The sequence below is a fragment of the Pristiophorus japonicus genome, chromosome 1, assembly GCF_044704955.1.
Source record: "Pristiophorus japonicus isolate sPriJap1 chromosome 1, sPriJap1.hap1, whole genome shotgun sequence".
NCBI lineage: Eukaryota > Metazoa > Chordata > Chondrichthyes > Pristiophoridae > Pristiophorus > Pristiophorus japonicus.
In genome coordinates this window covers 469,960,501-469,985,551 of record NC_091977.1, presented here as the reverse complement: position 1 = coordinate 469,985,551, position 25,051 = coordinate 469,960,501, and the positions used below count along the sequence as shown (strand labels likewise).

The 25,051-nt window shown below is 43.5% G+C and overlaps 1 protein-coding gene across 3 annotated transcripts in view; it reads right to left on the bottom strand.

Moving 5' to 3' along the window:
* Nucleotides 1-9,664: 9,664 nt before the first annotated feature.
* The window catches only part of LOC139276379 (probable C-mannosyltransferase DPY19L4), a 128,002-nt gene continuing 112,615 nt past the window's right edge, over nucleotides 9,665-25,051 (bottom strand). For all 3 annotated transcript variants that reach the window (XM_070894298.1, XM_070894277.1, XM_070894287.1), the window contains exon 19: nucleotides 9,665-21,411. In XM_070894298.1, coding sequence (XP_070750399.1) covers nucleotides 21,238-21,411 — 174 coding nt within the window. In that variant the 3' untranslated portion in view covers nucleotides 9,665-21,237. The remainder of the gene's footprint in view (nucleotides 21,412-25,051) is intronic.

Below are 25,051 nucleotides of genomic sequence, written 5' to 3'. Positions count from 1 at the left end.
ATGCGTTCTCTTAAGTGACTGCCTTGTGTGCCTTTGCCTATCCTACTGATGTCACGCAGTGCTACCCCAGTGGCTGTAGCATGGCTAGTGGAAAGCTGCTGACTTTCAGTGGAGCACACTGTAAATGGCCTTGCTGGTCAACCTTGAGGAGCTGGTGGCTGGGAGTGTCAAATCAAGTGACCATGTTTCTTCTTCTTCTTCACTTTCCTCTTCTTGGCCAAACATTGGCTGGGCATTTTTTAGGGGGTGAAATGAGGAAGGCAGAAGGATGAAGTTGTGGTGAGGGGAGGGCGGGAAAGCAAGAGGTGCATGCCAGGAGGAGGATAACATATGAGGATATCAGCATCTTGGAACCTTTCACCCCTGCCACTGGCCAAGGGCTCAGCCATGTCCTTGCCAAGAATTCCCTGTACTGTCTCCTCCAAGGGGGTGAGGCGAGGATAGAAATTAGAGAGGTGTCTCATGATTGGTACAGATTGTTGGTAGGTGAGTTATTGGTAGTGGTGGGGGTGGGGGGGGGGGGGGCGGGGAAGGGGGGGCAAGGAGAGTCATGCATTAAGCACTGTCTGAGGCGAGTGGTGCAATCAGTAGGAGACGGCTTTTGAAGATGAATTCACTGACCTTGATCAGTCTTTGGGTATGGAGTCAGGTGGTGGGGGCAATACCGCTGGCAGTGACCATCTCGGTGACGTGGTCCCACATTGTTTCTGGAGGGCCTCCTAACCCTGTGGGTAGAGGACCTCTCTTGCAGTGTTGATCCCTGCACAAAGCTGGAGTGTTGCTTGTGAAACCCTGGGTTTCCCTTCCCTGGCTTGCTGAGCCATTTGTATTAGTACTAAAGATCTATTTCCATTTTTTGAGATTCAGAAGGGAATTTTTGGTTCGATTTGGAGTCTCTACATTTTACTAGACACCGACACTACATACTACCTACTTAACCTGGTGTCAAACCCGCAAATGTACAATTGTTAAGAGGCATGTTTGTAATTGGTAATATAAACATAGTTTACAAAATGATAAGCAATTGATAACACAAGAGCAAATAAGATTGGTCTTTTCAAGACCCTTCTAATTATTCAATGTCATTTCAGACTGCAGGAGGGTGAGAAGGCAAATGCTGAGGTCAGAGTCCACTGCAGGTTGCTGTGTGTCTCCTGGATGATGATTCTTATCACCCACTCACTGACTCACACTCATTCTCCTGTGCTCACTCAAACTCTCTGCTACTCTCCTATACACTTACCTTCTCAGTCTCTCTCACTCCCTCAGTTTTATACTCAATCTCACTCTCACTCTACCTCTACCTCATTCACGCTCACTAATTCACTTGCTCACTTCACTCATTCACTCACCCATTTTACTCCCATTCACTTATTCTTTCATATTTCTTAATTATGCTCATATTCACTCACACTTTGTTCACACACTCACTCTATCTTCTGCTCTCTCTCATTCTTTCTCTCAGTAACTCACCCCTTTACCCAAGGGGAGAAGGAACTATAAAATCATAGAATCTTACAGCACAGGCGACCATTCAGCCTATCATACCTGTTCGGACTCTTTGGAAAAAGAAAGCTATCCAATTAGTCCCACTCCTTTGCTCTTTCCCCATAGCCCTGCAACGTTTCCTTTTTCAAGTATATCTCCATTTCCTTTTGAAAATGATTAAATTTGCTTGCACCACCCTTTCAGATGCATCCAGATTGTAACTCACTGTCATGTTCCCAGAGTGAGAAAGCAATATATCTCGAATTCAGGGTGCAGGGGACTGTACTCCTTTTTACTTTCTCTCACCTGACGATCGGATTCCACTACATTCTTGCCCCTTCATTCTTTGGCACTCGACAGACCCCTACAACCTTGGAGTCATATCTGATCACATAGCCATTCCATTACCAAGACTGCCTACTTTTGCCTCTAACATCGCCCAACTCTACCCCTAACTCAGCTCATCTGCTGCTGAAACCCTCATGCATGCCTTTTTTACCAATAGATTTGACTATTCCAATGCACTCCTGCCCAGCCTCCCATCTCCCACCCTACAAAAACTTAAGGTCATCCAAAACTGCTCCTAACTCAGACCAAGTCTTATTCGCCCATCACCCCATGCTCGCTGACCTACATTAGCTCCCAGTTCAACAACACCTCGATTTTAAAATTTTCATCCTTGTTTTCAAATCCCTCCATGATCTCGCCTCTCCCTATTTCTATAACCTCCTCCAGTGCTACAACTCTCAGATCTCGGTGCTCTTCCAATTCTGGCCTCTTGCGCATCTCTGATTTTAATCGCTCCACCAGTGGCAGCTGTGTTTTCAGCTGCCTTGGCCCAAAGATCTGGAATTTTCTTCCTAAACCTCTCTACCTCTCTTTCATCCTTTACATAGAAACATAGAAAATAGGTGCAGGAGTAGGCCATTCGGCCCTTCTAGCCTGCACCGCCATTCAATGAGTTCATGGCTGAACATGGAACTTCAGTACCCCATTCCTGCTTTCTCACCATACCCCTTGATCCCCCTAGTAGTAAGGACTTCATCTAACTCCTTTTTGAATATATTCAGTGAACTGGCCTCAACAACTTTCTGTGGTAGAGAATTCCACAGGTTCACCACTCTCTGGGTGAAGAAATTCCTCCTCATCTCGGTCCTAAATGGCTTACCCCTTATCCTTAGACTGTGTCCCCTGGTTCTGGACTTCCCCAACATTGGGAACATTCTTCCTGCATCTAACCTGTCTAACCCCATCAGAATTTTAAACGTTTCTATGAGGTCCCCTCCCATTCTTCTGAACTCCAGTGAATACAAGCCCAGTTGATCCAGTCTTTCTTGATAGGTCAGTCCCGCCATCCCGGGAATCAGACTGGTGAACCTTCGCTGCACTCCCTCAATAGCAAGAATGTCCTTCCTCAGGTTAGGAGACCAAAACTGTACACAATACTCCAGGTGTGGCCTCACCAAGGCCCTGTACAACTGTAGCAACACCTCCCTGCCCCTGTACTCAAATCCCCTCGCTACGAAGGCCAACATGCCATTTGCTTTCTTAACCGCCTGCTGTACCTGCATGCCAACCTTCAATGACTGATGTACCATGACACCCAGGTCTCTTTGCACCTCCCCTTTTCCTAATCTGTCACCATTCAGATAATAGTCTGTTTCTCTGTTTTTACCACCAAAGTGGATAACCTCACATTTATCCACATTATACTTCATCTGCCATGCATTTGCCCACTCACCTAACCTATCCAAGTCACTCTGCAGCCTCATAGCATCCTCCTCGCAGCTCACACTGCCACCCAACTTAGTGTCATCCACAAATTTGGAGATACTACATTTAATCCCCTCGTCTAAATCATTAATGTACAGTGTAAACAGCTGGGGCCCCAGCACAGAACCTTGCGGTACCCCACTAGTCACTGCCTGCCATTCTGAAAAGTCCCCATTTACTCCTACTCTTTGCTTCCTGTCTGACAACCAGTTCTCAATCCATGTCAGCACACTACCCCCAATCCCATGTGCTTTAACTTTGCACATTAATCTCTTGTGTGGGACCTTGTCGAAAGCCTTCTGAAAGTCCAAATATACCACATCAACTGGTTCTCCCTTGTCCACTCTACTGGAAACATCCACAAAAAATTCCAGAAGATTTGTCAAGCATGATTTCCCTTTCACAAATCCATGCTGACTTGGACCTATCATATCACCTCTTTTCAAATGCACTGCTATGACATCCTTAATAATTGATTCCTTCATTTTACCCACTACCGATGTCAGGCTGACCGGTCTATAATTCCGTTTTCTCTCTCCCTCCTTTTTTAAAAAGTGGGGTTACATTGGCTACCCTCCACTCCATAGGAACTGATCCAGAGTCAATGGAATGTTGGAAAATGACTGTCAATGCATCCACTATTTCCAAGGCCACTTCCTTAAGTACTCTGGGATGCAGTCCATCAGGCCCTGGGGATTTATCGGCCTTCAATCCCATCAGTTTCCCCAATACAATTTCCCGACTAATAAGGATTTCCCTCAGTTCCTCCTCCTTACTAGACCCTCCGACCCCTTTTATATCCGGAAGGTTGTTTGTGTCCTCCTCAGTGAATACCGAACCAAAGTACTTGTTCAATTGGTCCGCCATTTCTTTGTTCCCCGTTATGACTTCCCCTGATTCTGACTGCAGGGGACCTACGTTTGTCTTTACTAACCTTTTTCTCTTTACATATCTATAGAAACTTTTGCAATCCGTCTTAATGTTTCCTGCAAGCTTCTTCTCGTACTCCATTTTCCCTGCCCTAATCAAACCCTTTGTCCTCCTCTGCTGAGTTCTAAATTTCTCCCAGTCCCCGGGTTCGCTGCTATTTCTGGCCAATTTGTATGCCACTTCCTTGGCTTTAATGCTATCCCTGATTTCCCTTGATAGCCACGGTTGAGCCACCTTCCCTTTTTTATTTTTACGCCAGACAGGAATGTACAATTGTTGTAGTTCATCCATGCTCCTTAAAATCTACCTCTTGGCCAAGCTGTTAGTCATTTGTCCTGGTTTTTCTCCTTGTGTGGCTTGGTGTCAAATTTGGTTTGATTACACACCTGTCAATCACCCTGGGACATTTTACCACGTTAAATGTGCTTTATATAAATACAAGTTATTATCGCTGTTGTTTAGAGAAAGAAACATCTGTCCCCTTGTTGAAACACAGCCACCTTATACTGCTCCTCTGTAGGGTTCAGGCATGATATTCTGTTCCTGAATACCCACGTTCTGTAATGCCTTGGACACTCTTGCCCCCTTCCCCATCTTCTTGCAGCCTGTGCAGATCTTTTCTAGCTTCCTCACTGCTGCTGCTGCTGCTCCTCCTGTTTTGGGAGCCTTAATGGTAAGCTCAGCAGAATTGCTATGTTCAATAATTCAGAACAAGCAAATTCTGTGAAACAGTTATTGCCCTCCAGAAACTATAGCTGCAACAGTATTAAACAAACACTGCCAAAACAGACACAAATCTGGCCCAAAGCTCCTTAAAAATGACAAACCAGAGACTTATCCTGATGGCAGAGAGGATCCCTTTAAATATCACTTGTGAAAGCTGCTTATTGATTTGGACCCCGAAAACATAGAAAGAAACATAGAAATCTACAGCGCAGGAGGTCACTTCGGCCTGTTGTGTCCGCGCCGGCCGACAAAGAACCACACGGCCCTCGGTCAGCAGCCCTGAAGATTACATATAAATTTATGAACAATGAACAATGGCGGAAAGGTAAAGAGCATCTGAACCAGTCTCCCCCCCCCCCCCCCCCGCCACACAACTGTGATATGCCCTGCACCACAACATTCTACACAACACCTAACCGGAGCTAAGTGAACTCCTGGGAGAGGCAAAAAACTAGATAAAAAGCCCAGGACAAATGGGGAAAAAAAAATGAGAAAATTCCTCTCCGACCCATCTAGGTGATCAAAACTAGTCCAGGAGATCACCCTGGCCGTATTCGAATCCCTACAGTACTTATCATCGTATCTACGCCAGCCAACAAGTGATTATCCAGTCTCATCCCACTTACCAGCTCTAAGTCCATAACCCTGCAGGTTACGGCACTTCAAACATAGAAACATAGAAAGTAGGTGCAGGAGTAGGCCATTTGGCCCTTCGAACCTGCACTGCCATTCAATAAGATCATAGCTGATCATTCCCTCAGTACCCCTTTCCTGCTTTCTCTCCATACCCCTTGATCCAGTTAGCCGTAAGGGCCATATCTAACTCCCTCTTGAATATATCCAATGAACTGGCATCAACAACTCTCTACGGCAGGGAATTCCATAGGTTAACAACTCTCAGTGAAGAAGTTTCTCCTCATCTCAGTCCTAAATGGCTTACCCCTTATCCTAAGACTATGTTACCTGGTTCTAGACTTCCCCAACATCGGGAACATTCTTCCCGCATCTAACCTGTCCAGTCCCGTCAGAATCTTATACGTTTCTATGAGATCCCCTCTCATCCTTCTAAACTCCAGTGAATAAAGGCCCAGTTAATCCAGTCTCTCCTCAGATGACAGTCCAGCCATCCCTGGAATCAGTCTAGTGAACCTTCGCTGCACTCCCTCAATAGCAAGAACGTCCTTCCTCAGATTAGGAGACCAAAACTGAACACAATATTACAGATGAGGCCTCACTAAGGCCCTGTACAACTGCAGTAAGACCTCCCTGCTCCTGTATTCAAATCCCCTAGCTATGAAGGCCAACATACCATTTGCCTTCTTCACCGCCTGCTATACCCACATGCCCACTTTCAGTGACTGATGAACCATGACACCCAGGTCTCGTTGCACCTCCCCTTTTCCTAATCTGTCGCCATTCAGATAATATTCTGCCTTCGTGTTTTTGCCACCAAAGTGGATAACCTCACATTTATCCACATTATACTGCATCTGCCATGTATGTGCCCTCTCGCCTAACCTGTCCAAGTCATCCTGCAGCCTCTTAGCGTCCTCCTCACAGCTCACACCGCCACCCAGTTTAGTGCCATCACCAAACTTGGAGATATTACACTCAATTCCATCATCTAAATCATTAATATATATTGTAAAGAGCTGGGGTCCCAGCACTGAGCCCTGCAGCACTCCACTAGTCACTGCCTGCCATTCTGAAAAGGACCCGTTTATCCTGACTCTCTGCTTCCTATCTGCCAACCAGTTCTCTATCCACGTCAGTACATTACCCCCAATACCATGTGCTTTGATTTTGCACACCAATTTCTTGTGTAGGACCTTGTCAAAAGTCTTTTGAAAGTCCAAATACACCACAGCCATTGGTTCTCCCTTGTCCACTCTACTAGTTACATCCTCAAAAAATTCCAGAAGATTTGTCAAGCAGGATTTCCGTTTCATAAATCCATGCTGACTTGGACCAATCCTATCACTGCTTTCCAAATGGGCTGCTATTTCATCCTTAATGATTGATTCCAACATTTTCCCCACTACTGATGTCAGGCTAACCGGTCTATAATTATCCGTTTTCTCTCTCCCTCCTTTTTTAAAAAGTGGTGTTACATTAGCTACCCTCCAGTCCATAGGAACTGATCCAGAGTCGATAGACTGCTGGAAAATTATCACCAATGCATCCACTATTTCTAGGATCACTTCCTTAAGTACTCTGGGATGTAGACTATCAGGCCCTGGGGATTTATCGGCCTTCAATCCCGTCCCCTAACACAATTTCCCGCCTAATAAGGATATCCTTTAGTTCCTCCTTCTCACTAGACCCTTGGTCCCCTAGTACATCCGGAAAGTTATTTGTGTCTTCCTTTGTGAAGACAGAACCGAAGTACTTGTTCAATTGGTCTGCCATTTCTTTGTTCCCCATTATAAATTCACCCGAATCCGACTGCAAGGGACCTACGTTTGTCTTCACTAATCTATTTCTCTTTACTTATCTATAGAAGCTTTTGCAGTCAGTTTTTACGTTTCTGGCAAGCTTCCTCTTGTACCCTATTTTCCCCTTCTTCATTAAACCCTTTGTCCTCCTCTGCTGAATTCTAAATTTTTCTCAGTCCTCCGGTTTGCTGCTTTTTCTAGCTAATTTGTATGCCTCTTCCTTAGATTTAACACTATCCTTAATTTCCCTTGTTAGCCACGGTTGAGCTACCTTCCCTGGTTTATTTTTACTCCAGGCAGGGATGTACAATTGTTGAAGTTCATCCATATGATCTTTAAAGGTTTGCCATTACCTATCCACCGTCAACCCTTTAAGTATCATTTGCCAGTCTAATCTAGCCAATTCGCGCCTCATACCGTCAAAGTTACCTTTCCTTAAGTTCAGGACCCCAGTTTCTGAATTAACTGTGTCACTCCATCTTAATGAAGAATTCTACCATATTATGGTCACTCTTCCCCAAGGGGCCTTGCACAACAAGATTGCTAATTAGTCCCTTCTCATTACACATCACCCAGTCTAGGATGGCCAGCTCTCTGGTTTGTTCCTCGACATATTGGTCTAGAATACCATCCCTAATACACTCCAGGAAATTCTCCCCCACCGCATTTAGGTTAGCCCAATCAATATGTAGATTAAAGTCGCCCATGATTACTGCTATACCTTTATTGCACACATCCCTTATTTCTTGTTTGATGCTGTCCCCAACCTCACTACTAGTATTCGATGGTCTGTACACAACTCCCACTAGCGTTTTCTTCCCTTGGTATTCCGTAGCTCCATCCATACCAATTCCACATCATCCAAGCTAATGTCCTTCCTTACAATTGCATTAATTTCCTCTTTAACCAGCAACGCCACCCCGCCTCCTTTTCCTTTCCGTCTGTCCTTCCTAAATGTTGAATACCCCTGGATGTTGAGTTCCCAGCCTTGGTCACCCTGGAGCCATGTTTCCGTGATGCCAATCACATCACATCCGTTAACTGCCATCGGCGCAGTTAATTCGTCCACCTTATTCCGAATACTCCTCGCATTGAGGCACTGAGCCTTCAAGGCTTGTCTTTTTTAACACTTTGACCCTTTAGAATTTTGCTGTAAAGTAGTCCTTTTTGTTTTTTGCCTTGGGTTTCTCTGCCCTCCACTTTTTCTATTCTCCTTTCTATCTTTTGCTTCTGTCTCCATTTTATTTCCCTCTGTCTCCTTGCATAGGTTCCCATCCCCCTGCCATATTAGTTTAACTCCTCCCAAACAGCACGAGCAAACACTCCTCCTCGGACGTTGGTTCCGGTCCTGCCCAGGTGCTGACCGTCCGGTTTGTACTGATCCCACCTTCCCCAGAACCAGTTCCAATGCCCCAGGAATTTGAATCCCTCCTTGCTGCACCACTGCTCAAGCCACGTATTCATCTAAGCTATCCTGCGATTCCTACTCTGACTAGCACATGGCACTGGTAGCAATCCTGAGATTACTACTTTTGAGGTCCTACTTTTTAATTTAACTCCTAGCTCCCTAAATTCGTCTCGTAGGACCTCATCCCGTTTTTTTACCTATATCGTCGGTACCTATATGTACCACAACTGGCTGTTCACCCTCCCTTTTTAGAATGTCCTGCATCCGCTCCGAGACATCCTTGACCCTTGCACCAGGGAGGCAACATACCATCCTGGAGTCTCGGTTGTGGCCGCAGAAATGTCTATCTATTCCCCTTACAATTGAATCCCCTATCACTATCGCTCTCCCATTCTTTTTCCTGCCCTCCTGTGCAGCAGAGCCACCCACGTGAGACACTTTGCAATTTGTCCCCCAATTTATTATTCTACTGCTAATGTGCAATTGTGTATCCCATTATGCTACAAAGTTTAATCAAGTAAACACCAAGTGAGTTCATTCTTTAAAGTTAATTGTTATTCAGATTGGAGATCAGAACCTTGAATTTTTTGGATAGGTAATGAAGAGCCTGCATTGTCCCTCTAGCATTTATTGACAAAGTATCTTTATTTCTTCACTCTTTTACTCTAATAAATGTTACAAAATTTTCCATTAGAATGTTTGCTATGGATAGCACGTGTGCACATATAATTATTATAAAAGTTTTCATCTCTGACATCTTGCCAAATATAATGTGTTACATCAGCTTGTTTACTCCAAGCTATAAGTTTCAATGCCAGAATCTTAAGGAGGAATGACACTACCTGGATAATTTTATAATTTCAATTTTTTTTTCCAGAAAACATAGAAAGATCTCAGTACAAAGTTAATCTTCCCCAACTTTTATTTGCAACAATACTTTTGTGAAGATTATACTGTGTATACTCAACATTTTCAAAGCAAAACATCTTTCAAAATAAAATTACAAAAATATACACATGGATAATGCACGATCAAATTAGGGCTATTCAGCAATACATGGTAACTTGGATTACATTTTATGGTAAAAAGTACCTAGTTTTGTTGGGGTGCTGATGGAATATAACACTGAAGGTCTCTGAAGTTGGTGATACAAGACCATTTGTAAGGTGACCCTAGATCACTGATATGAATTGGATAATTATACACTTTAAAAAAACCTTCCCTTTAATTTTCTCCCTCTCACCCCATCTCTCCTGAATATGACAGCTCATATTGGAACACTGTCCCTGGGTCATGGTTGTTTGGTACAACACTCAAGTGATGATTCGATATGTAAAAGTCTGGACAATGAGTACGAGAGGTTATTCAAGCATGGGGTCAGCATAGCTAAATCCTCAGCTTGTTTTCACATATACCGTTCCAGCACAGATCAATTGATAGTAATCAGGAGCAAGAACTTTGGAAGCTCCCCTTCCATCCAATACAGGATTGCTGGAGCGAATGGAACACTGCCACTCCAACTGACTCAGCATGGACCATGGGACATCAAACTTGGGGCTTTCATGACCTGTACATCTCAATTCCATACCGGGTGGTGCATTTACTAACTGAGCTATCGAGGGGAGGAGAACCGTATCTCCATTTTTTAAGTAGCACCACAATTTAATTTATACAGCAGCATTTTAATGGCAAAGTTTCAACAAGTTCTGTGCAATTCAGAGGGGTAGCATCAGAAAATATATTTAGCAAAGTACCAACATTAAAATTTCCCTTTGGTATTTTAATCATAAAACAAATGTGTGATAGGGAAATACAGCAAATAACAAAATATAAGAATTTTTCCACCATAGAAGCATATCTGACACTCCAAATAGCATTCATTGAATAGGTCAGGTCTTGAAGCTACTGAAGCTTTGCAACACAAAATTACAACAATTCACACTTGATCACTCCACTGGACAGTGTTAGGCAAGTCAGTAGAAGTGAGTATCTATGCTAAAAATTCAAAATCTATTAAGTAAAAAATATAGGGCTGGATTTTTGGCTTGAGATTTTAGGGCAGTAATGACGACGGGACGCTGCTTCTCTGCAGTGGCTGCAGAGGCGTTAGTGCAGGCCAGAGAGGTGGCCGCCTGTACTGCATCTAGTAGGTGGAAGGAGGCCTGTGCCCAGTGTCTTTAAAAGAATATGGAGGGACATAGCTCAGGAGGTGCCAGCGATAGACACGGTGGTTAGAAGTGCCACCCAATGCCATAAGAAGTTCAACGACCTCACGAGGATCGTCAGGGTGAGCACCTTTTACATTTATGCACCCCTGCCATGGTTTCAAGATCACGGTCTCGCACAATGTTAAGTCTTTGATGGAGCTGGCCTTTCGCTCTGTGTTCTAGGCCATGGTGTGGGTTTGGTGAGGCCACCTGAATGCTGCAGGCTCACTTCTGCAGCCATACCCTCTGCATTCAGGATGCATCTACCCTCTTATCCCCTGATCATTGTTAACCCTCCTTACACTCCCCTTCCACTGTTGTTATGCATTGTCCAAAGGTCACGCTGAGCCGCTATGCTACCTGGTTCTCACCTCCTCCTACTTTTCCAACATGGTCAGTCACCATCCACACAGATTGAACTGAACACATTTGCACTTCCACACAGTGGCAACTATTCTACTATGGAATGCACATGTGGCACAAGAGGAGTTGCAAACCTACTCAACCCTTCTTATTGATCTTATTGCAGGCCAAGTTATCGCATAATAGGAGGGAGCAGCAATGTACCGGGCGCGGACAGCCCGATCTGCAGGAACTGACAGAGGTGGAACAGAGAGGGTCGGCCCTCATGGGCACACCAATTCGTACAGTGGCCGGCGGCAAGGCCGAGCCCCCTACGGATGGTGATGGTATGTGAATGGCATTTGCGATAGATGTGAATTCCTTGAGGCCTAATATCAAGTGATATAGCCCCATTACATATAGATGTCCAATGCCATCTTCCTCTTATCTGCCTGCCTCCCTCCCCTATTGCTAAGCACATGTCTGTTGTTTTGTGCTTACAGAAGACCAGCCAGAAGCGCAGCAGCCTTCGCGTGAGGCGTCTAAATCTGGCCACGGGGGAGATGATGAGGGAGGGGAGGACAGTGTGATCCATGAGTGTGACACCCCATCAGTCCCACCATGTGGAGACACAACATCGGGGGCCGTTGGTGATTTCGAGGGGTTTGATGACTCTGAGGCTCCTGGCCCAGTGGCCTACAGCAACGCCCAGTGGGAGGGGAAGCTCAGAGGCTAGCTCCCCGGAGGGTGAGTTGGCGCAGTAATCCTGCCAAGAGACAGCCTCACGCATTGTCCGTGCATCTGAGGACTCCAGCGAGCCCATCCTTGCCTGTTCAGAGGCAGATGGGCTCCAGCAGCGACAATGGAGTTCCAGAGTACGTGGCGTGTGCCATGGGTGACCTTGCAGCAGCGATCGCATCGCAGGCACAAGTTACGCTGCAGCTTGGTGATGTCATGCGATCATGGACTGCTGCAATCCTCTCGGTGTTCCCCACTGTCCAATGGGGAATTGACGGTGCTGAAGCAGGCCAGCAAGTTGTGGTCACATACCGTGCTCCGGATGCTGAGGCCCAGCCCCGTGTAAGTGTCAGTGGTCCACAGGAAATGCAAGATGCTGTCCTTCCTCAAGATGGCAGCATTCTGGCTCCCACCACTGACTCTCCGACTTTGTTCGCAGCCGAGCCTTCCAGGCCCAGGGCACGTCCTAGGCTGTCTGCACTGTCTGGCTCACCAACACAGCTGCCCACAAGCAGCCTTGCTGTATGCCCTGAGGCCTCATTGAGGAAGAGCAGCAGGCGTGGGGGGGGATGAAGGGAAGGGGGTCAGGGCAAGTTCCATTAAGGTATGAGACAACATTGTGGAGATGCCCTAATTTACTGTTACGACGCATGCAAATATTTGAGTTGAATTAATCCATCTCGTTGTTCTTGAGTGCCTTGCTGCAGAACGCGGTTTATTACATGATTTTGTTTTGGTGGGGGGGGAACTGTTTGTTACTTTGTTGGAGTAAAATGTCACTTTGATCTTTTGCCATTGGTGTCATGTGTATCATTCCAAAGTTCACTGGAGATGTGCCTTTAGGGTGGCACATAGCGTGGAGTATTAGCTGCATCCCTCAGCTTCCTCCATTCAAGAGAACCGGTCCATTATGAGCTGGTGATGTGCGGCTCTTTGTCCAGCAACATCTCGATATGGCCTCCCCCGTGGATGGGGTAGCTATCCAGTCGGGGCATCGCCTGGCTCCTCTTTGTCATCCTCCTCCTTCTGAGGTGGGGCTGTAATCCCCACTGGCAATGCCCGACCCCTCATGATGGCCAAGTTGTGTAGCAAGCAGCACATCACAATGAATTCGAAGACTTGTTGAGGGGAATATTGAAGGCCGTTGTCCAGGCATCGGAATCGCTGTTTGAGCAACCAAATTGTCTGCTCGATGATAGCTGCATGGCTCTCATTGTAGCGCTGCTCTGTTTCTGTGGCGGGGTTGTGGAGGGGGGTCATGAGCCAGTTGGCTAGGCCGTATCCTTTGTCCACGAGCAGCCGGCCGCGCCGTTCCCTTGGTTGCTGAAACACTTGAGACAGTGTTCTCACGCAAGATGAAAGCATCATATGTGCTCCGAGGATAGTGGGCATTCACTGCAAGGGGGCGCTGCCTGTAGTTGCACTTCAGCTACACGTTTAGAGAGTGGTATCCCTTTCGGTTTCTGAATACCTTTGCATTGTGGAATGGAACTCGCAAGGCCATGTGTGCAGTCAATGGCTGTTTGAACCCTCGGAAAGCCTGTATTTCTGCCAAACCCACATGCCCGCTCATTCTGGCTGTGCCTGCTCATTGGGAACTTTATGAAGTCTATTCTGTGGGCGTACAGAGCCTTTGCAACGTGGCGAATGCGGTGATGTGCTGCATATTGAGAAATGCTGCATATGTCCCCTGCTGCTGCCTGGAAGGAGCCGGAGGATTAGAATGCCAGCGCCACAATCACCTTCACTGCGATGGACAGCGCAGTCGTGTTGGTGCTGGAAGGCTATAGGTCTACCTATAGGAGATGGCATATCTCTGTCTGCACTTCCTTTCGGAAGCACAGCCTTCTCACACACAGCTCTTCAGAGAGCTGGAGGTATGAGCGTTGCTGCCTGTAAACCCGTGAGGGGGTAAGCCCTCCTCTCCAAATGTCTTTGGCCTCTCCTCATCCGTGGGCCGACATGGCCAAGCGCCCTTCTTCTATCTTGACGCTGCATAGCAATAGCATGGAGCATGATACGTTGGCAAACTAGTAATGCCCCCATTAAATTCTCTTACTGAAGTTGTAAGGACACTGTAATGGCAGATAAAACTGCGGCTTTCAAGTCAGAGCTTCACGCAGCAGTCAATGTGACCTGCGATGTAGGATCCTCCTCCCTCAAATTAAATATGTGGCAAATACCGCCTACGGGACCGTGGGACTGCCTGGTTTTTCAGGCATTTTTTGGGATGGGCGTATAATGCAGCGTTAGGGCCCAATTTTGCAACCGCGGCACTAGCGAAGCATTGCACGACGATTGGCGTCATGAGCTCATTGAAACTGGAGGTGGGGCGGTAAGTTTTTGCGCTGCTGCAAACCCCGAGCCGAATTTGTTGACCAGGCGGTAAAAGCTGGCCGCCCACCATTACGCCTTAAAACACCCTTTTTCTGGCCCTCCAGGGCGCTACCAGAGGCGCAATGGAGCCGAAAATCCAGCCCATAGAATTTAAGAACAAGTTGCATTCGGCTCAATCTGGTATTTGTGAATTATGCACATATACCATTCCTGAAATAGTCTTTGTTCCCTACAGATCACATAATGTTCCCTGCAGATCTCCCAGAGCACAACAGGTAAAATGTTGCTCATATCAGTCTTGTCATACTTCATTTGTGCAAGAGATAAGCAAATAGAAGAAAATGTAGAACAATGTGGCAAAAGCATTTTTAAAAGCACAGAATGTTGAGATATACAACAACAACAAAGAACAATCCTCTGGAGGTTGTACTCCACATGAATTGGAGAGAGTATTGAAAAGAGCAAGATGATTAATCCAAATCTAAAAGAAAATATTATGGAGGAAAGACTGGAACATCTTAAGCTCTATAGTCGCAAAAGAAAGTGGTTATGGGAGTCTTCACAGAGTTAGATAAACATTGCATAGTATAGATAAGGTAATTCTAGATTAGTAATTCTAATTAAGATAGAAAGAAAGATCAGAGTTCACAAGTTCAACATTGTGAAAATTGAAAACAAATATTAGTAAGACCTTCTTTACACAAGGAGTGAAATATTTGGAATAATGTACCAGGTCAGTAGTGGGGGCAAGAAGATTAAAGGGATTTATAATGCAGATGGCTGCTATTCTGGGCAAGAGTTAGGGTACAAATTAATGATGGCCAAATAACTTCTTCTTGTCCTTGGCTATTATTTTGTTTTTAAAAAGCCATTCTGTTCATCATGCTTGCATCTACCAGTGGGCATTTAGAAATGACATGGTCATGGACTCTCCCTTTATTTCATTTCCTCACAAAGGTGAATGATTACAGGTAACATGTTCTATCATTTCTTCTGCAAATCCCACAGATAATCCAGTTAACCTGCACCACATCAAACATTATATTAGTAGCAAGATGTACAGCACTTGTACCTATACTAGAGGTTGGAAAAATCTACCCGCTCACCAATGTAGCTCCGATCTTTTCAGTGTTGGTACTGAGATTATACAAAGCACTCAGTATACAGTCACTGACAGATTCACTAACTGTACTGCATCAGACACACGCAAGTGTTTACCTTTTATCCATTGAGTATCGCAAATGTATCTTGTGTCATAAACATAAACATAAACATAAAAAAATAGGTGCAGGAGTAGGCCATTTGGCCCTTCGAGCCTGCACCACCATTCAATAAGATCATGGCTGATCGTTCCCTCAGTACCCCTTTCCTGCTTTCTCTCCATACCCCTTGATCCCCCTAGCCGTAAGGGCCATATCTAACTCCCTCTTGAATACGAGAATCAACAACTCTCTGCAGCAGGGAATTCCACAGGTTAACAACTCCCTGAGTGAAGAAGTTTCTCCGCATCTCAGTCCTAAATGGCCTACCCCCTATCCCAAGACTATGTCCCCTGGTTCTGGACCCGCCCAACATCAGGAACATTCTTCCCACATCTAACCTGTCCAGTCCCGTCAGAATCCCACACGCTTCCATGAGATCCCCTCTCATCCCTCCAAACTCCAGTGAATAAAGGCCCAGCCGATCCAGTCTCTCCTCACATGGCAGTCCAGCCATCCCTGGAATCAGTCTGGCGAACCTTCGCTGCATTCCCTCAATAGCAAGAACGTCCTTCCTCAGATTAGGAGACCAAAACTGAACACAATACTCCAAGCGAGGCCCCACCAAGGCCCTGCACAACTGCAGCAAGACCTCCATGCTCCCATACTCAAATCCCCTAGCCACGAACGCCAACATACCATTTGCCCTCTTCACCGCCTGCTGTACCTGTATGCCAACTTTCAATGACTGATGAACCAAGACACCCAGGTCTCATTGCACCTCCCCTTTTCCTAATCTGCCGCCATTCAGATAATATTCTGCCTTCGTGTTTTTGCCCCCAAAATGGATAACCTCACATTCATCCACACTATACTGTATCCGCCATGCATTTGCCCACTCATCTAACATGTCCAAGTCACCCTGCAGAGGGTTAGCTTATAGTTATGCATGACTTATGGTTAATAGCCCTACTGAACATGGGAAATGGGTTTTCAGGCTCACAATACAGCACTGCACTATACTGTATGGTTTTCACCAGCAATTATCCAGATTTTATAAAGTTTAAAAAGTGTCTATTTATTCCTTCACATTGAGTGTAAGCATTTTAATTCTATAGTCTAAGTTTCTAACATCTACACCACCCAGATGCACTAAAAGCAAATAGTGATTTTTTTTTTCCCCCCAAATGAACAGGAATTAGGAAATAGTTACAATATTTGATTTCTCATTTAAACAACTGTTGTCTGCAAAAATCTTTTGTGGTTATACAGTGTAGCAGGTGGACTTGCACGCTTGTGAGACCAAGGCTCCAATTACAAAGCTTGAATCAAATTTCTAATATTTTTCTTACATAACTGTCGTTAGATGGTATGCTGAATTTTGGTAATGTTTATATAGATCAAAATAAGATAATAGATTAGAACAAATTACAATGGATGAGAGACTTTAGTGAAAATCCTTCAAACTGGGAAGTAGAGTGAACAGTAAGGAGGATAGTGATAGGCTTCAAGAGGACATAGCCAGGCTGGTGGAATGGACAGACACGTAGCAGATGAAATTTATCGCAGAAAGTGCGAAATTATACATTTTGGTAGAATGAATGAGGAGAGGAAATATAAACAAAAGGATACAATCCTAAAGTGGGTGCATGAACAGAGAGACCATGGGGTATATGTTCACAAATCATTGAAGGTGACAGAGCAGGTTAAGAAAGCGGTTAAAAAAGCTTATGGGATCTTGGGCTTCATGAATAGAGATATAGAGTGCCAAAGCGTGGAAAGTATGATGAACCTGTATAAAACATTGGTTCGGCCTCAATTGGAGTATTGTGTCCAATTATGAGCACCGCATTTTAGGAAGGATGTGAAGGCCTTAGAGAGCGTGCAGAAAAGAGTTATGAGAATAATTCCAGGGGTGAGGGACTTCAGTTACGTGGATAGACTGGAGAAGCTGGGGTTGTTCTTCTTTCTAGCAGAGAAGGTTGAGAGGAGATTTGATAGAGGTGTTCAAAATCATGATGGGTCTGGACAGTAGATCGAGAGAAACTGTTCCCATTGGCGGAAGAGTCAAGAAGCAGAGGACACAGATTTAAGGTGATTGGCAAAAGATCCAAAGACGACATAAGAAAAAACTTTTTTACACAGCGAGTGGTTAGGATCTGGAATGCACAGCCTGAAAAGGGTGGTGGAGGCAGACTCAATCACTGCTTTCAAAAGGGAGTTGGATAAGCACCTGAAGGCCTTTTTTTGCAGGGTACGGGGAAAGGGCAGGCAAGTGGAACTAGCCGAGATGCCCTTGCAGAGAGCCGGCACGGGCTCGATGGACCGAATGACCTTCTTCCGTGCTATAACCATGCTATGAATAGTAAAGCTTTGGTCCCATAGAAATTTATGTATAATGAATAGATGGGTCAGATTAGCATAGATGGTCTCAGGTAAGGCAGGTGATCTTTAAGTTAATATAAGTTTCACTATATATTAGCATCTTGCTATCAAGATCATGCTACATGTATAGGAATTGTTTCTGCGAAAGAATTCTAAACTCTTAAGGATAACCTAACAGCTACAGTGACACAATGTTAGATATCTGTATGGGGTAAAAGTGGTAGGATCCTAGTGACAAATAGCTTTTAAACTCAACTAGTGACCAGAACACTAGATATGCCAGAGAAAGCTATATGTCCCATAATAAGTACCTCTCTTTAATCAATAAAACCAACACTGACGGTGATCATGAAAATATAATAGGCTGCACCATCCCACCTATAGGAGGACTCAAAGGATCAGAACAGCAGAAATAATATAATACTCAGGAGAAAGATAGCAAAAGTGTAATATAAAAAGAATCACAAGCTGCAGGTTGGGGCCTATACTTAATATCAAGATGATTGGGACCCTAGCAATGTATTTTTAGTTAGAATGGAATTCTATATACAGTACAACCCCCCCTCCCCCCAAATCTACAATCCTATACGAACCATGTACCTTTTGCAAGGCACAACATTTAAGAGGCTATATAACTTTTGAAGAATTACATAACATATTGTTATGATGTACTCAAATTATCCCAATTCCCCTCCTTTTGTTCTTCTCAACCATTCCCACCTAAATCCAACATTTACTAATCTGGATCATAATGTTTGATTTTCCCCCAAAAATGGTCCAGCCCAAGATAGACAAATTTCCAGGACCCGATGCCCCCCAAGATTATTAAAAGTAATAGGTGAGGAAATTGTAGATACATCAGTCATAATTTTACAAAGCTCTCTAGATTCAGGAATTGGACTTTTAGATTGGAAAACTGCAAATGTCGCTCCATTATTTAAGAAGGGAGAAACCAGGTAACTGCAGGCCCATCAATTTAACATCAGTTGTGGGGAAGTTACTGGAATCTATCAAAGATTGAATACTTGGACAAAAAAAAGCTGATCAAAGCGAGTCAGCATGGATTTGTAAAGAGTAGGCCCTATCTGATTTTTTGAAGAGGTCACTAGCATTGTGGATAGGGGTGTGTCTATAGATATTGTTTATATGCACTTCCTGAAAGCTTTTGATAAGAATTCGCACAAGAGATTATTAGCAAAAAGGAAAGCGCAAGGAATTGATGCTAACCCTGTAACATGGATTGATAATTGATTGGGAGGTAGGACACAGAGAGCGAGGATAAAGGGAATGATTTCCGATAGGCAGAATGTGACAAGTAGTGTTCCCCAGGGATCTGTACTGGGACCTCAATTTTTTATCATAGTAATGAATTACTTGGGTGAAGGAATAGAGAGTTATATATCCAAATTTTCAAATAACACTAAATTACAAGACACAGAAAGTTGTGTAGATGAGAGCAGGAAGTTACAAAGGGACTAAATAAGCTAAACTGCGGTGAAGTATGAAAGATAAATTGAAATATTTTCTTAATGGGGAAAGACTTGGAGCTGTGGAGGAGCAAATAGATTCAGGTGTCCACATGCACAAATCACTAAAAGCTAGTGCAGAGGTAGAAAAAGTAATCAAAAAGGCTAATGGAATGTTGTCTTTATCACAAGGGGCTGGGATACAAAGGTGGAGGAAGTGATGCTCCAGTTGTACAGAGACTTGGTCAGACCCCATCTGGAATACTGCATTCAGTTTTGGACATTGCACCTCAGGAAAGATACATTGGCCTTGGAAAGGGTACATTGAAGATTCACCAGAATTATACCAGGGCTGAAAGAGTTAAATTCTGAAGACAGGTTGCATAAACATGGTTTGTATTTCCTCGAGTTTAGAAGGTTAACGTGTGATCTAATCAAGGTGTTGAAAATGGTAAAGGGATTAGAAAGGGCAAATGGAGAAACTATCGGGAATCCAGAACAAGGGGGCATAATCTTAAAATTATAGCTAAGCTATTTAGGAGTGAAATCATTGAAGTATTTTTTCATACAAAGGATAGTGGAAATTTTGGAACTCTCTCCTCCAAAAGGCAATGGATGCTGGGCCAACAGACATTTTCTAAATATTTTTTAGGTAAGGGTGTCAAGGCATACGGAGCAAAAGGTGGGTAAAGTTAGTTGAAGTACAAAACAACTATGATCTAGTTGTAATTGAATGGCAGAACAGGCTCGAGAGGAGGAATAACTGGCTTGAATAACCTTGAAGTGCAGATGTCTCCAACCAGCTCATTCTGCAGGGTAGCGTTCAGTCTTTTTCCTCACCGATTTTCTGGAAGATGGCTCATGGCAGCAGAAGAGTGAGGCTAAAAAAATACTTTTTCCTCACCGATTTTCTGGAAGATGGCTCATGGCAGCAGAAGAGTGAGGCTAAAAAAAGACTTTTTCCAAAATAAAATAAAAGAAGAACAATCTTCCACCTTATTATATCACTCTTTAGAAATCAACGTTTTCTTGCAACTTAAAATTAAAAACATGTGATGTCTAATAATTCAATACAAAATGACATTCATTAGTAATATACTGTACCATACAAGATGAAAGAACAGTTAGGTTACTGTACATGTGCATTGCATGGATGTTTAAACCAGACTGTTCTAAAAGATGCTCCTGTTTCAACTTACAAAGCTAGTAATTAAAAAAGAACAGTACCATCTCCTAGTCATGCTTAATACCAATTTTTAGTAAGGCCTCAAGGACTCAACACAATGGTCTTGTTCCTGTGTGACTGTAACTGAAAATAGTGAAGTTAATTACCTCCAGTAATACTTAAAAAAAAAAAGGTTTACTACTGTCATAAAACTTGCTGATCTTTGGGCAGAGCTTAGGCATGCAGACAATGTGCACACAATGTCCGAGTGTTCTTAAGCTCCATCCAGAGTGCAGTGGTTTTTGAGACCATGTGTAGCTCAGCAGGCTCTGTTTCTTATCCAAACAGTTAAATACAGTACTCTTCTGCAGCTGAATTAACAGATACACATTAACTTATTTCAACCTGACAAAATCTTTTGTTTTAGAACTCCATTCTGAATGACACCATAGGCTGATCTCGGAAAAAAGATTAGCGCTCTTTTCATTTCAGACTCATTTGTAAAAAATAAGTTAAAAAATGAATGTTACTTTTATGCTTTTAAAAAGTCCATATGCAAAATGAGACAATACTTCAACACAAAAATTAAATATATGCAACACCAATGTGGATGGCGGTTGGGAAGGCTTCAATCTTCATTAGTACTGAAATGATATCAGTGTGTTGACTTTGTACATACGATATGACCTATTCCAGTAGACACGGGTGAAATAGTTGACATAAGGAGAATAGTCCAGCTTAATCTCATGGCAAAATCGTCCATATAGCGAAAACGCGTAGTTTGCGTCACTGTCTCCTTCACTGTAAAGTATCTGGAAAAGGAAAAGACACAAGCAACTAAAATTGCAGTTACCAACACTGAACTGAGAGAGAATACATTCACATAAAAATAGCCAGAAATATAGTAGCCTGCACATGCACAAGCATAGGAGTTTATTAAAGCATTTCACTTGCAAATTATTTGCAGTACAGAAACAGGACATTAAGCCCACTGAAGTCTGCACCAATGTTTTTCTCTACGAGCCAAGTCTAATACTATTCCCCTGCTCACTCCTCATGCCATTTACGGTGCAGGGCAATTTAATTTCAAAGAATTATTGAATTTACTTTTAAAAGTACTGTGAACTCTGTTCCCACAATTTGTGGCACATTATTCAACATTCTATTCACCCTCTATGTAAATATTTTTGTTTCTAACTCCTTTAATTGTTTGTGATTATCTTAAGTTTGTGCCCTTTCATTACTGTCACAACTACTACTGGAAACAATCCATCACTATTTACCTTACTGTAACTCTTCATAATTTTGATGGCCTCTTTCTGGTCAGCACTTAACCTTCTCAGCTAAAGTGAAAAAGTGCTAAGTTCTCAAGTTTCTTTCCATAACTGTAACCCATCATCTCAGGTAATATTCTAATGAAGCTATGAGTACATTGTCCATTGTTTCTTATAATAGAGCATCCAAACAGTACACAATGCTCCAACCCAAGTCCAACTAAGTTCTTGTACAAGTTTAATATTACCTCCTTGCTTTGTACTCTATGCCTCGAGCGACAAAATTAAAGATTCCATTTGGCTTTTTTGGCCTTGTCTACTTATGCTGCCATTTTAATGACTCTGTGTCTGCAGACCTATGTCCATCTATTCTTTTACTCCACTTAAGAACTTGCTATATAAGCTGTATTTACTTCACATTTTTATATAGTGAAATGCATCTACAACCTATCTGCCCATCCTGCCAGCCTATTTATGTCATCTTGAAATCTTTCAGTCTTGTCGCAATTTGCCCTACTCATCAATTCAGTGTCATCAGAAAATGTTGACATTGATCACTCAATTCTTCATCTCTGTGGAATATAACTCATCACATATTTCCAGTCCAAGAAATTTCTTGTACCTTTTCCCTTCCGCTCTCCAACCAATTGATACCTTTAGGCAATACTGCCCATTTACACAGAAAATAGACTATTTTTTTGAAGCTGCTGATTAGACTCACTTTCAGAACATTGGCTCCAGATTTACAATCCTTCCCATGAAATAGAAGGTTTACATTATACATATTTCTTGTCAGAAATATTGCACAACAAATGCAATGCTACTTTCAGATAGCAAGAGAGTGCATATTTACCTTTTCTTCCTCTTTTAAAAGAAAAGAGAATCTCATTCAATGCTAAAAAGGCCATTATAGGTTTAGTCATTTTGATGTTTAAAATGTGGTACAGGTGCGACATCCGATATCTGGAAACCGCGGGACCGAGGCCGTTCCTGATTCCGGGTATTTCCGGATTTCGGAATGTCTTTGCCTAGGCCGAGGAAGGTAGATAGGGGAGATCGGTCGGGCCAAGGTCGGGGGGGTGGGGTCTGTCGGGCTGAGGCCGAGGCGGGACCGGGTGGCCAGAGGTCGGGCCGAGGCCAGGCTGCGGTGGGGTGGGGTCGGGCGGCCAGAGGTCGGGGCCAGACGAGGTCGGGCCAAGATCGGTCGGGTCGAGGCGGGGGAGGGCCAGACGAGGTCGGGTGGCCGGAGGTCAGGGGAGGTCGGGCCGCCGAGTCCGGATTTCGGAACATTTTCCGGTTTCTGGACGACCCCGCCACGGATTGGCCTGGTGTCTGGATTCCGCAACATTCCAGTACTCCGGATTTTGGACGGCGCACCTATACCTCAAAAGATTAGCAAAGCAATTAAAAATACTAACAAAGCACAGGGATTTATTTCTAGAGTTATAGAGTTCAAAAGTAGTAAAGTTATATTAAACTTGTATAGGTCCTTGGTCAGGCCGCACAGAGTACTGTGCACATACTATAAAAAGGACATAGAAGCACTGGAGAAAGTGCAAAAAAGATTTACAATGATGGTATCAGAATTGAGAGATTACAGCTATTGGAAAAGATTAAATAGGTTGGGGCTTCTTTTCTTTGGAAAAGAGAAGATTTAAAGTGGAGAGAATATTTCCACTTGTGGGAGAATCCAAAACTAGGAGCCATAAATACAAGATATTTACTAATAAATCCAATAGGGAAATAAGGAGAAATTTCTTTACTCAGAGAGTGGTTAGAATGTGGAATGTGCTGTCACAGGAAGTTGTTGAGGTAAATAGCTTACTTTCAAAAAGGAAACTAGATGAGTACGTGATAGAAAAAGAATAGAAAGATAGGCTGAAAGGTTGAATGGGAGGAGACTCGTATGGAGTATTAACACCAGCACAGACTAGTCGGGCTGAATAGTCCATTTCTGTGCTGTATATTCTACGTACACATTAATAATACAAATACATAAAAGACATGTCACTGCAGTGACTCAAGGCAACATAAAAAAGCTTTTAATATCCATCATAAGACTGTTAGCATTATTGGATTTGCTTCACGTACTAAAGCTTCTAATATCTTCCGACTGATGTGATCTGGCACATGAACTGAAGACTGCGAAGAATCGCGAGTCACTGGATTTTCTGCCACACAAGTTTTAGTTCATAAAGTTATTGTAAATTCAGTATATTGTAAATTCAGTATATCATAAAATAAACAGTTATATTCTATGGGATTATATTCTTGTGCAATGGAAGTTGAAAGCAGAACTGAAACTATTTTCCACCATATTTTAAATCACTCCATTAGAATAAATTGTAACATAGACCAACTTGGCCTACTTACATTTCAAAAGTATCTTCTATATCATTGCTGCAACTAGTAATTCAATAAAACTTTAAATATACATGAAGCCGGAGAAGATTTTAACAATGAACTCTGATAACAGGACATTTATCGTTTGAGTAAGAGCCAGAACCAATATCCCTGTGGGGGCGGGGGGGGGGGGGGCTGCGAGTGCTGTTGGGGAGGGTTTAAAATAGATGGGCAGGGGTATGGGAACCTGAGAATAGATTCAGTAGGGAGAGAAGCAAAGCTGGAATTGGAAAGCAAAGAAGTAGAAAGTGAAATTGGAACACAGAGGAAACAAGGGCTAGAAAATAGACAACAAGGAAGTTTGGCAGTGCTAAATGGTACATGCTTCAATGCAAGGAGTATAAGGAATAAGGCAGATGAGCTGAGAGCACAGACAGACACTTGGGAATACATTATAGCTATTACTGAGACATGGTTGAAAGGGCAGGTATGGCAGCTCAACATTCCTGGTTGCAGGGTTTTCAGACGGGGTAGAGAAGAGGGTAAAAAAGGAGGGAGGTTCTCAGTATTGATTAAAGAAACAATTACAGTTGTGAGGAGGGATGATATAGAAACATAGAAAATAAGTGCAGGAGTAGGCCATTCGGCCCTTCGAGCCTGCACTACCATTCAATATGATTATGGCTGATCATGCAACTTCAGTACTCCATTCCTGCTTTTTCTCCATACCCCTTGATCCCTTTAGCCGTAAGGGCCACATCTAACTCCCTTTTGAATATATCTAACAAACTCAATTGAAGCCATATGGGTCGAATTAAATAACAAAAAAGGAGCA